The following is a 13,152-nucleotide window of genomic DNA, read 5'->3' on the forward strand; positions in this document are numbered from 1 at the left end:
GGGCGGGATTCGATCCCGCGATCTCGTGTTCAGCAGCTCACTCAGCCTTAGCTGAGTGAGCCACCGCGGCGGGTGTGGCTCTACAAAGAGTGAAACCAGGGACAAGTGAAATGTACTTAAACACACCCTTTATTACTTCACAACGACATTATATTCACGCTGTTCGTCTGGCGTCTTTACTTTCCGTGGTCTACCCATGGTAGCCTGGAATGATCTGAAGTAGTTGCTAGGCCATGGTGACGTCATTGCGTGATTTCCATGCTGTTGAGTACTTTTCCACTCGGAGTAGCTTACGCAATCCGAATCTTTACCGGGAAACACACGCGGGAGAAGGAACGTTGTAAACGACACCCACAACGATTACCCATTGTGACGTCACTTGAATTCACACACGTGGCTCAAGAAAGAGTGAAACCAGAGACACTGGTCTCACGCGGGTTTTGAATAACGTCAACCCCTTTCGAAGCAGCTGCAAACCTAATCTTTACCGGAATGCGTCGGAGGGTGTTCCCATTGTTCACACGTGCCTTATCATCCATCGTGTGGTTTTGACGCTTGTTTTGTGAATTTTCTTTTGAAAACGAGTGCTGAGCGGTAGGCTGTATGGCTGATTTCAAAAGAGATTTTCTGTTTGTATTCAATTAGCCTGGCGTTTTTTGCTTACGCCAACGACATGAAAATTTCCTCGGCTGGTAGAGGTATACAGCTACGCTGAAAAACACTGAAACCGCTTCCATAACATTTAAGTATTACGGGCCGTTCAATCAAGCCTTCAGCATAGCCATTTTCCCCCTTCAAGAACACATTGCATTCTCTTTTCCATACCCACTGAGGCACGAAAACATTGTGGTGATCACGTTTTCCTGCTAAACTTCTCTGGCGGTTTCATGAAGCGAACACTAATAGAGAATCCTGCATAAGAGAGCTATTCAACAATAATTTGTAAAATTAAATATACGATGGATAAAAAGTTCTGTGCGTTTCTTCTGAATAGGATGTATTGTGCACGTGCGTCTTGTTTAGAGATCGCCGTATTAGCAATAAATTTACTGAGTCTACGTGTTTCCTGTGCACGAGGAAATCAACGGCGTCAAACCATCTATTTAGTGCGGCCTAAGAAAAAAATATGTACCCGCAGGCGTCAAGCTGTCTAAACGTTAAGTGTATTGATCTGCACATTATTGATATCAGTGCACACGTCGCGCGAAGTGTAATACGCGAATACATTTGCGTTTACATAAGTATTACATTATGCGAATGCATTGTGTGAATACATAAGTATTAGCGTTTACATTTGTCAGCCTGTCCACATATCTGAAAAACGAAAACGTGCTACCATGGATTTGCATCTCAGCAGAGTAAAGACTAGCGACCCACAATTCCAAATACGTTTGAAAGAAGTCCGTATTACTTTTATCCCTTGAAGTTTTCTCTGGCTGAGCTTGTGATTCTGAGTTGTCGTCATGCTTTGAGCCAGTTCCCAAAACAGTTGAAAGCAGGCGTTGGGGCTTGTCGATCTTTTAAGAGGATCCAGAACCGTGTTCTATGTCAGTGTCCTACCACAATACAAGACTTGTGATAGCATCCAACATACCACAAATTAGGCCTTTAGGTTTCTCTTTATCCTGCGATGAAAATACCGCATTGTTGTTTCATTGGGAATCTGATCTCGACAATGGATTAATAACAGCGTCGAACATTCTGGAGGGAGCATCATGTTGATGAGATTGTGTGAGAGCATGCAGGGCAGTCGAATTAGTTCCTTCGGTTTTTAGTTATCTCCAGAAGAGTCTTCGCGACGTTGAATGTCTAGCACTGACAGAGGATTAGTAATGACGTCGAGCACGGAAGATACCAGTCCTTTAGGTTTTTCGTTATCTCCAGAAGAGTCATCATGTTGAATGTCTAGCACTGATAGAGGATTAGTAACGGCGTCGAGAACAGAAGATACCAGTCCTTTAGGCTTGTCATCTGAAGAATCATCCTGTTGTGAGCCCAAGCCTTGCAAAGGATTAGTAACAACGTCTAGCACACTTGAAACAAGACCATTTGGCTTGTCGCTGTCAGAATCTCCGTGGGGCTTCAGTATTGACAACGGGTCTGTAACTAAGTCCAACACATTTGAAACAAGTCCTTTTGATTCGCTGTCTTCAGATGCCGTAGAGCTAGAACTGGAGCTGCTTCCAATCCCGAGCCCTGGTAAAGCCTGAAAAATAACAAAAAGATTTTCTTGGAGAAATCATGTCCGCCATATGATACAATCGACCTGCTGCTCTGCTATATATTTGGCCTGCCATATTATTCTAGCGAAAATTTAAAAATATATATGCCCAGTACCGGAGAATTCGACTAAATCCATATTAGTTGCCACTCAGTTGTGCAAGGCGCATAATGTTCTGCTGTCTAACTGTGTCATTAGCCAACAATTGTGTACAAACACCGCAAATCTCAAATTCAACGCAAAAACTACCCATTATAAATCAGTGCCAAACTGTACTAAACGTCCAATTTGGCACTTTTTATCTTCCCCAGTGTTATTCTGTGATTTCACCACGGCACAGAAAAGTCTGCCAAATGTGAAAAAAAAGCAGTCGGGCACTCCAAGCAAGTACGCAGAATGCCTTCAACCTGCTGCACTCCCACTCAGAATTTAAAAGGACATAGATGACAAACACAAATCAGCGTGCACTGAAAAAGCATTTTTCAGATCTCTATTTTTGTTAAATTCACTGTATTGTTGACTATATATAGTAAACACTTGGTCACCGTAGTATTTCCTTTTTTTAATTGGGCGCCGACACCTTTGCGCCGATACGTCAATGTGTCGTCAAGGATGTCGATGTATATTCTGGTATTTGGACAGCTGTGGCGCCGTTAAAAGTTCAGCCTTTTGGTCCTTTAGAACACAAAGTGGATCATCTTTATGAGCAAATGAATTAACTAGGCGCGAGCAGAAGGTGTGATAATACACGAGATCATGAGCCGGTGGGAGAACGTCAATGGGATGGTCCCATGCACCCGCCTTTTGCTTTGGAGTCTTTTTGGCTTACCGAGTCACTTACAACGACAGGAGTGGCCTTCTCGATATTGAAGAATGGTTATTTACTAAGACAGCTCAAGTTAGCTTCCTCTTTAGTTTCGCTTTGCACTACTGCAGCGACGAGGTTGGGCTTCTAAGTCTGTCCACTGCTATCGTGACCAGCCGGGTTTGTCCCTTCCGCAAGCGCACGCGAAAAGAACCGCTGGAGTAAACTTCTAAGCCAATACCTGCTTCTCTTTGATGGTCTTTTTAGCGGCTGCAACCCGGTTAGGAGAGCTGTTCTTTCATGTCCTACACATTAAGCGCATTGTCGCGCAGCATGTCAAGCCTGTGGTCACCTTAGATGCTTTTATTTCTTGGGGAGCTTTTGTTACACTAAAATAAATTTTGCATTATACTTAAAAATAAATTTTACAATTCGCACTCCTTTCACCTCCGGCTCCAAATTTTCTCATTAAAAGTGTCTTCTTAAAGTCAAGTTATGCCATCTAACTTTACTAACGTGATCTGAAAGCTCGAAATAATCCAAACGACAGTTTTGCTTTCGCCATATAGGGGTTAACATTGTTGTGTTACTTCCATCCTGTTATTCTGTGCTGACATACTTATGCACAATGTACAAAATCAAGTGCCTGTATTCTTTTTAGGGGTAATGCTGAATGGTAAATATTATAACAGATCATTATAGTTTATATCTTTACAGTATAATTTGCATAAGAATGTTTAGCTGGATTGTGTTGAATACGCATATTGAATTATGAATCCTGAAGTTGTAAGTGCAGCGGAAACTTCGTATGACCAGGGTCCTTCAACGCTTTTCATAGAAAGTATTGCAGGACTCTGGTATGAGTAAAGCAGTAAAACTAATAAGGGGTGGCAATGACAGATTATTACTGCCATACAGTGAGCGTGAATTTATTATTGTAGCTTAGGAGCAAAATTTTTCGCTTGAATTAACATGCTTTGCTACACCGCCCAACAGAAAATAGAAAAATAACAAAAACTCAAATTACTGTTGTTTGTATGATATTTTAAAGATTTCCTATAGTTCACCTGCTTACCATGAGATGAGTAGAGCAGCTCTGCGCTATGGGTCAGATGAATGAAAATGTTTACTTTAGTAATAATATTTCTCACTAATTAGAAACCTCTGTCGGGCGGCAAATATTAGGATTAGTTTGAAGGAAATACTCTCATTTCATATTCATTGATCTTTTTCAAAAACTCCCATAAAATTTAGCCTTGCTGCAAAACCTACCCCAATGCAGCAGCAAACAAGTATCGAAATCAAGGAATAGTTTTCACAGTAGACTGGCCAAAATAGCTTACAGTTAGTAACTGTCTATGCAATCATTCCAATTCTTACCCGATGCTTTTCTTCATCCTCTCACTGTAACTCAGACTGCTGTAGTTCTTTTTTTTTTTCATTCGCGGCTTTGTTAGAGCACAGATCTTCCCACTTGGGAGAGCTTCGATTTCTCTCACCGACATTCCATCATCTCGACCCGCAATCATACAACACTTCATGCACTTGAGCAAATTGTAAAGACCATGGGTCAGCCAATCGCGGTAGCCAAGTTTTAATAAATACAAGCAACGTCTAAATGACACATGACTCTTGTGGACAAAAACTCGAGTTCAGTTTGACCGTTGACCTTCCCCGACTGGGCGCCCAGACGAATGTGATCAGCGAACGACGATAAACCAGAGCTAGCCATTTTCTCGCTTAGCCAAAAAGTCATTGATTTTTCTCCCGACACTCATGAGATGAGTAGTTTCTCGCTAAGTATCATGGTCCTAGCTAAATTCTTGCTTGTGATTTACTCGCCATTAGACTATTCTCAAGATATGTTTTGCTTCACAACTGTTTCTGTGGAAACGTCGGTGGCGTTGCCCCTTAGCGAAGCAAAGTGCGACTATATTTTCAAGCAACTGTTTTGCTAATCATTTTCCTTGAGAGGGGAAAACCTGCTTAATACTTGATATTGACTGGCAGAGTGGTGACGATAAGAAAACATTACAATATGCGCACAGTGGCGAAACATTGCGCGCCTGTTCCGCGCGTGGCGAAATCTAGAATGCACTTTAACAAGGAACAAACTTTGGCCAGTTGAGGTATAATAGTTCAGATTTTGTAGAGCCATTGCTAAATTGAAGCAAAAAGAAAAAAAAGAAAATATGTACGTCTTTTTCCTTGCGTTTCTTCGGTGAGCTAGGGCTAAAAAGCCTGACCCACAATAGAGCTAGCACTGGCAATATTCTTAAGGTTTCTTTGAGCCCTACTCGGCGGTTAAGCAGCAAGTACTATCATCATCGTGACATCAGCAGGGATGGTGTGCGCACGCCTCGAGCTTGGTAATATCAGCGAATTGCGTTCTTCTGGGACGTGCGCCATCGTTGTTGCGACATTGATTTCAGCCTGTCAGGTTCAAGCCAGCCTCGTCAAACGCATGCTACAAAACTTCATTAAATATGAAATGCCAGCAAGACTACAGAGGCAATGCTGTTGACACGGCTTCTCCAGACTTGTCTTGCCGAATGTATCACGGACGATTCTGCAAACGTGTTTCGAATATATCTTGGAGTTTACGAGTTCAGCAGATTCAGGCGAAATTATTAAAGACTAACGAGATTTTATTACTTTCTAACCACGAGATGTCGTGTGATTTATACATGTTGATTGGTGGGTTGTGTCCTTATTATTATTGCTACCATTCAGGCTTTGGCCTCGGGCATTTTCACAATGAATACATTCCATGTCGATGGAAAATTCTGTCTACCTGCCATTCGCCAAACTACTGCTGAGATGCCTTGTACATGAAGATGTCACGGCAGTTGTTTCCCTGCCTGGTGGGTGGATCTAACCGCAGCATTTCCCAGAAAGCTTTTCGCTTCAGCTGCTACACACGACCGAATTCAAAAAAGATCACCTTGCCAAAAAATTAAGCCGATATTAGAGCTTCCAATTATTTTCAAACTAAACTTCATGCCGTTTTCCCCAGTAAAGGCGTATTTGTAATCGGGAAGCATCCTAGTATTACTGCCCGCCTTTCTTTTGCTTTTAGTTGACTGGCGTTTAAATAGCACCTATAAATAAAATGTTCAGGGAACCTTTCCTGATTGATAGAGAACACTAATAGACTCCCAAGCTTTCCGCCAAAGCAAACATGGCTAGTAGACGTGGAAGAATTGGGATTTCTAGTTATCTTGTAATGCTTCCACTTAGTTTTGGGCATGTGAAGGCCAACAAATTTCACTATACATGAGTTCATTGTCTGGCAACGTACGAAAGGCAGCAGGACTTGAAGGCTTTCCAAGATCCTGGCGTTCTTGGCCCATCCGGTCATCACGCCGCAGGCAAGGTCGGTGATACCCTCTGGCGTTGTCGCGTCGAATGCCTTCCCACTAAGGCACTGGTCCATTGTCGAATGTTAAATAATAAAAACAGCTGTGGATTATCTTGCCTTCAAATGTTTTCCAGTAGACAAGGTTCGGAATGCATTCTTCATAGTATATGTGTATTCAGATGAAGTATGGTTCTTTGGAACTTGCTTAAACGCCAATCACGGAAATACTGCGTCATTGAAAAACAAATATATTGTGTACGCCCTTTCTACATAAAGTTGGGCTAATTTTAGGAACAGTTGATTGTTCTCCGTAAGAAAAAGGGTGCAAAAAAATTGCATTGCGGCGAAGATAAACTGTCGTGGTGCAGGAGGTGCTGGCCTGTATAAATTTTGCTATTTTACCACACACGCTTTTGTAACGCGCTGCGCAATATCTGCTCTTACAGAACAGGACTCGTTGCCTGGCAAACTGAGGTAGAATGTACATTTATATTTAGCGTTATGTCTATATAAGGAAATATAGCATGCTTCTGTGCACTTCCATTCACAGCACGCCCTACAATAGTTTCCTTCATTCCTCGTATTCTCAAAATGCTTGAAGTTTACGGAAGGCATGGTAATCATAATCTGCAGTTTTATTCTTACGCTGATGGTCTCAAAGAGGTCCACAAGTGCGGGGCCCTGAAACACGAAACAAGAGAATGAAGTATTGGGCTAAGCCCGCATCAAGGAGAAACATTTTGTGTGAAGTCCATGTACGCCCATGGTCTTGACAAAAATAAAAAAAAAATCAATACAGTACTCTTCTTACCTTGTCTGCCTTGATCAGGTTGCACGTCCCCTTGACGTGTTTGAAGCACTGCACATAGAAAAATTGTAAATACGGTGCGCCATGCAGCAGCAGCGCGAGAACATTGCGTAAAAAACGTATATATGCTTTACACCTTGCCTTACGCTCTTTTTTATTTTATTTTATTATTTATATTTATTTTCATACACAATCACAATCTCAACTTTTATAAATAACTGGCGCTATTCTTTGCTGACATACTAGTTAGCTTCATATTGTAATGTCCAGACTGTGGAGAGGCGTACTGCTCATTAGCTCATATGCTATGGCAATGTCCTGCGTTACGCGACACAGAGTTAACAACGAAGAGGAAGGACTGGGAGGAAGCCTTTAATAGCGGCGACCTCTCGGTTCAACTTCGGATTGTCCAGAGGGCTTGCGAGAGGGCCTGCGAGAAGGCGGAGGGTCACGGTCTTCCGGTCCCTGCGTGGGAGCGGCCCGCGACTGCTACCGACTCCCCCTGAAAGGGGGCGTCCCAACGCAGTTCCTCAGTTCTTTGTCAGACAGACAGACAGACTTTGTCTGTCCGTCCGTCCGTCCGTCCGTCCGTCCGTCCGTCCGTCTGTCTGTCTGTCTGTCTGTCCGTCCGTCCGTCCGTCCGTCCGTCCGTCCGTCTGTCTGTCTGTCTGTTTGTCTGTCTGTCTGTCTGTCTGTCTGTCTGTCTGTTGTACAAGCCAGCTGGGACGGTTGACAAACGCTACATCACCGTATCGCACATACCTAGAATCTCGTGATGCTATGAGACAGCTAACAGACTATAACATATGGAACAAAAAGCAATGAAGCTTACAAACCCAGAACAATGAAATAATTAATCTTGTCAACGTAGGCCTCCTGTTTACTCTTTTTATATGTTATGTGCCAAAAAGCATCTAGCCAAGCTTGAAATTTTTTTCACCAGAAACGAACGCTTTTGCTTGAGTATGATTGTTTAAAATGATAAGTCGCAAACAAATGAACGCGACACATTGCCTTTCGCTACCAGGATGCCTATTGTTTATTGCAAAAAGCACCACACCGCTATTTTACTCTGCATCGGAACATTCCTTCGCATTGCTGTAATATAGTACCTCTGCAAATAGCACCTCCATTTGTGAGACGAGGAATTAGGCAATGATGATTATTATTCTTAGTATGATGATGATGTTTTTGCCATCCACTTTGAAACGGGGCAGGGACAGTCAGCTAGCGTGGTTGAGTTAATCGGGTATTTCACACATGCTTTTCATTCTAGCATTTTTGTATACATCTGCCTAATCTTTCTTCTCTTCCGAAAAACTTCTCTATCTACCTGGTACCGCTTATGCCTGCCACGGATCTGGTCGTATCAATCTCTTCCCTGCTTTTTTCCACCAATACTCTAAACGCATCTTGCTTAGCTCGACAGCTGTCTGGTTGATGGTTCCGTCCACTTTAAAGACAAGTGCTTCTGCAAGGTGTGCGTTAACTACGTGTCTGACTGGGTGAATCACAGGTGATGATGATTATTTATTGGCATCCTCTTTGAAACGAGGCAGCAACATACATTAACTTTGTCTGCTTGAGTTAATCAGCTATGCTGTACACGCTTTTCATTCTAACATGTTATGTACATCCAGGAACATCGCCAAACACAACCTCTAGCAGCCATCTCTATAAACATCCGCGTTTTTTATGGGAAAGCGTCGTTTTTCACGCATAACTAAATACAGGGGCCTTCTTTCAAAAATTTCCCTAGGAAATAGGTTCTACGTGCCTAGTCCAACATCTCCTCAAGCGGTACCATTGTTTATGGTCGAAAACCCGTTCCAAATTGCGTGCGAATCTTGAAGTATGGAAGTCTTCGGAAACGTTCAAATTTCGGACGCTTTTCTGACCAGTAAAAAGCGAGTTACGATGAAACTACTCCTTCGATTGGTATATTCCTGGATATCTATCGAATTAATTAGCCCAGACTTCAGCTCGCTGCAGGAGCAGCTTTAGATTCAATAAGAAACACACAGTGTTGCAGTAAAATCAGACAAACGAAAAACAATTCAGATATTTTTGTGCGAACAGTGCGAATAGATATGCTTCTGCACGCTTGTTTTTTTTTTACAATTTCCAAACTGGGAGAAACGAGAAATTTTCAAGGACGATGTAAATACTGTATATTTAAGCACCAAACCAGAGCATCAATGCCGTAAAAATAGGGCAACCCGAAATCGCGAACTGGAGTCGGGCCCCATCTCATGATAATTGAGAAATGTTTTACGCAAATATGACCTAGCAATTCGTGCAATCGAATTAAAATGCGATAAAACCGACTGTCATCAGAAGAGAGGCCACCGTTAAGTTCAGTGTTCCAACCACCAATAAAGCTATTACTGAATACTCTCCTCTCATGAGCCCACATGCGTCGTAAACAAACGTGTGTTCTGTATCAAATGTTTATTCACACTGCGTTACTACAGGAAAGCAACTCCAAGGCTACCCTGTCATATGCCGCAAAAATCTTACATAGTTACTGCATACCAAATGTTACTTGAATAGTAAAGGCATTCCCCAAACACAGAATAATAGCTTCCTAAATCATAATCTTTCTACCGGAAGGGTAAACGTGCCTGTATAGGCGTTAATTTGACCATTCAATGCAAGGTTTTCGTTTTGCAAAGTTCCAAACTATAGCACAACTTTGAAGCCAGAATCGTGTTCTCCCTAGCACAATGGGACAGCGTACTTTATAAAGAACACAATCGCAACGTATAACGCACAAAAGCAACACTCATACATATTTACCAATTCTTCTACAGCGTGCAAAGACAACTGTCTATTAAAAATGAATTAACTATGGCAGGTAGTTATTTTTTCATTGGCGCTAATCTGTTAAAAATAATAAGAAGGAACTCAGTAGTCCCGAGTAATTGAATGCGCTTTCGGGATTCCATAGGCTTCTGAGGACACCACAACTTAGCGTGAGCTTTCTACATGCCACTAACGAACCATTTGTCTAGCGCTACCACTTGGAACTCTTACATTCAGTAGAAAAGCCCACTCAAAAGCCGCTCTGCTCATGTTGTGCTGCTGTGTGTGTTGCTTAGGGTACCAACAAATCAATGCCGAAATTACTATTCGACATATTGAATTATGTCACAGAGGTCCTGCCTTTCAATTCGTAGTGTTTTTGTGACATAATATTGTCGTCGGTGAAGGACCAAAATTAGAACGGCCCCTGTTTCTTTTGTCTCTATCGGATGCACAAGCACAAAATTAGCTCTGTTGTAGACTGCCCCGTCTAATTCAGCACATAGAAATAATCACAAACGTGGGGCGCTATAACGTAAAATGATTCCAAACTGCTTTGATTCCAAACCCCTGACGTCAAATTTACGTAACAACCGACGCAAGCATGGGGCGGTGACCCGCAGCGTTGTCTGAACAACCCAGTCAAACATTCTCCTCGTTTATAGGAGGTCACCTTTGTTCGCTTTCAAAACCAATAAAATTGTCTAAACTCGGCGGTTTTTCTTATCTAATTGGCTGACAAGAGGCGAGGAGCATGCTCTAGTGGAGAGGGTTTCGATGGGGCCGAGCCAGCACAGTGAAAATAGATAACCGCATGAAGAGGGTAGTGCCGGCTTCTCCGATTGGTACGCTTCGCCTTACTTAGCTTGCGGTGGCTGGTCGAAAATCGCGGCGGCGTGCAACGGAAGGATAACAATGCCGCTAAAACGATCCTCAGCAAGTAAGAGTTGGCAGAGCGATGTCGTATGCACGCCGAAAGGATTTGATAACGTTTTACTACCACGCAAAAAGGTTTATCATGCGCAAATAAATACATGCTCACCGGCAGATGCGAGTAGCGAGGGCCTGAGCGATCGGCGGGCCGCCATCTTCTATTCCTTTCGGAACGGGGCAGTCTGTGGCTATTCAGAACAATTTTCAGTTTTGTTCGGCATATTAATGCGTTTTTTTCGCGTACACGTCACTTTGACATGGTGAGTTTTCGCGGTTTTGTGACGTCACGTGACAGACAGGCGAAGTGGGCGTAGCCAGAAAACATTGGACCAATAGCGGAGGGCTAATGCTGAAAAGGCGTCGAATCAGGAATGATTCTTTTTCTTTTGTGCGGTTTAATCATGGATAATCAGTGTGTACACGTTATACCAGATGGGGAGCTAGGGCGGTTTTCGTGACGTCGCGCTACAGACAGGCGAAGTTGGGAGTGGCCCGAAAATGTTTTGACCAATTGTGGAGGCTGATTTCAGAAATTGGAATCAAAGCAGTTTGGAATCATTTTACGTTATAGCGCCCTTGATATGTCTATATTTATCGTGCATTTGTTGCACGATAAATAACGTGCAACAAATGCTTGTTGTGGTAATATAAATAAAAATGCAATAAATGCTTGCTGTGTTAAATATAAATAAAAATACGCTGACAACAGCAGGGAAGCAGACCAAGGGAAACAGTGGCGCGAATTCCATTTGCAGGCTGAAAATACCACTGGTGCCAAGACATTATTCTGTGTGGCACTTGTTATGTAGTTCACTGTCGTCAAAGACTGTCTTCAAGTAGCTGAATTTCATTTGGGACATCAACAAGTGGTACCTGAGCCTCATTTTAATCACAGCGATGAAGATCAGGCACCTAATATTTTTGCAAAAATTGTTAGCCTGATTCGAGCAAGTACGAGAAGTGACTTTACACATAAACGAGACGGTGATGGTAAAATGGCGGAGCTTAGGAGAACTCTCCTCTCTGTCAGAGAATATACATGAAGACTATCGAGAACGGAACGACAATGTCACCTGTAACTGTAGCGACAAACAAGGTACGCATTGTTTCGGCCTATTGGTAGATGAAGCCACAATTTCGTTCCACAACAACTTGCAATTTTCGAGACAGCAGTGATGGCGGCTGACAATACGCACTTCAACTTCACTGTGGACGAGCTATGAAACTACGAATCAAACTACATGTACCGTGAAATTGGTTGACTAAACCACAAATATTTTAATCGAAAGAGTAATGTATACTGATAGCGCTTCTATGTTCACTATCTTTCGTATAATAAGGTCCAAATAATTTGTTGCTAAAAATAGTTCATCCACTAAAATAAACAGAATATTTCTTATCTCCGCTATGGAGACGTCACTGTACCTCCTTCACTTTGAGGGAACTGGGAAGCTTGACTTTAATGCGATCACCGCACTTCACTGTTCCTTTTATGCTGTTGGCCGAGCAGTCTGGGAGTGGAAGCAGTGCGAGAGCCGACTTCACGGGATCAATGATGGAGCCAATAATTCCAAAGCTGAGGTTGTCCACGGTGTCCATGACGCTTCCTACTGCCTTGCAGATTCCAAACAGAGCACTCGTGATCTGCCCTATAATGGAAGGTGCAAAAGTTAGAAGCAGCCTCACGTTAACCTGAAAGTGTCCCCGCCGAGCTGCTGAAAGGTACTAGCGCCGTTATTGCTCTGAAACAACTTCCCGCTAGTGACACTTCTCTGCCCAAAGATGCACACTCTGCGCACGTGTAATTATTTCCTGAGATGAAAGAGAACTTTCGAGGACGCTTGCTTAAATGACGCCCTGTCGGCTTGAGAGATAGGTGTTGTGCAGGTAAATGTTTACAAATTCGTAAATTCTCTGAAGAGGTTTCCGAGAAGACTTTCTTTTTTGTTTTTGTGTATCCATAATAATTTAAACCAGAACATCAAGACAGCGGAGAATTTATTCAAGCAAAGCAGAGAGGTTGGCCTATTGTAATATAATCGAGTCTACTACACTGCTCAGAGGCCAGGGGAAGAGTAAAAAAATAGGGGTATGAGGAGTGAGGATGAGGATTGGTTTACTAGGGGGTGATTATGCCATTATACACGTCTGTTTCCGTAGGGCCCGTTCACAGTAATGATTATTGGCCTGTGTTGATAAACTATTGAAAAGTAGTTTTT

The 13,152-nt window shown here is 42.7% G+C and overlaps 1 protein-coding gene across 1 annotated transcript in view; it reads right to left on the reverse strand.

The window, feature by feature from the left end:
- Positions 1-1,771: 1,771 nt before the first annotated feature.
- The window catches only part of LOC125945747 (uncharacterized), a 13,970-nt gene continuing 2,589 nt past the window's right edge, over positions 1,772-13,152 (reverse strand). The window contains exons 2-6 of the mRNA XM_049668020.1: positions 12,359-12,582; positions 7,199-7,246; positions 7,033-7,068; positions 6,328-6,453; positions 1,772-2,206 (exon numbers count right to left, since the gene is read on the reverse strand). Of these exons, the coding sequence (XP_049523977.1) occupies positions 1,772-2,206; positions 6,328-6,453; positions 7,033-7,068; positions 7,199-7,246; positions 12,359-12,582 (869 nt within the window). The remainder of the gene's footprint in view (positions 2,207-6,327; positions 6,454-7,032; positions 7,069-7,198; positions 7,247-12,358; positions 12,583-13,152) is intronic.

This window comes from Dermacentor silvarum, chromosome 5 (assembly GCF_013339745.2).
Source record: "Dermacentor silvarum isolate Dsil-2018 chromosome 5, BIME_Dsil_1.4, whole genome shotgun sequence".
In the NCBI taxonomy this organism is placed as follows: domain Eukaryota; kingdom Metazoa; phylum Arthropoda; class Arachnida; order Ixodida; family Ixodidae; genus Dermacentor; species Dermacentor silvarum.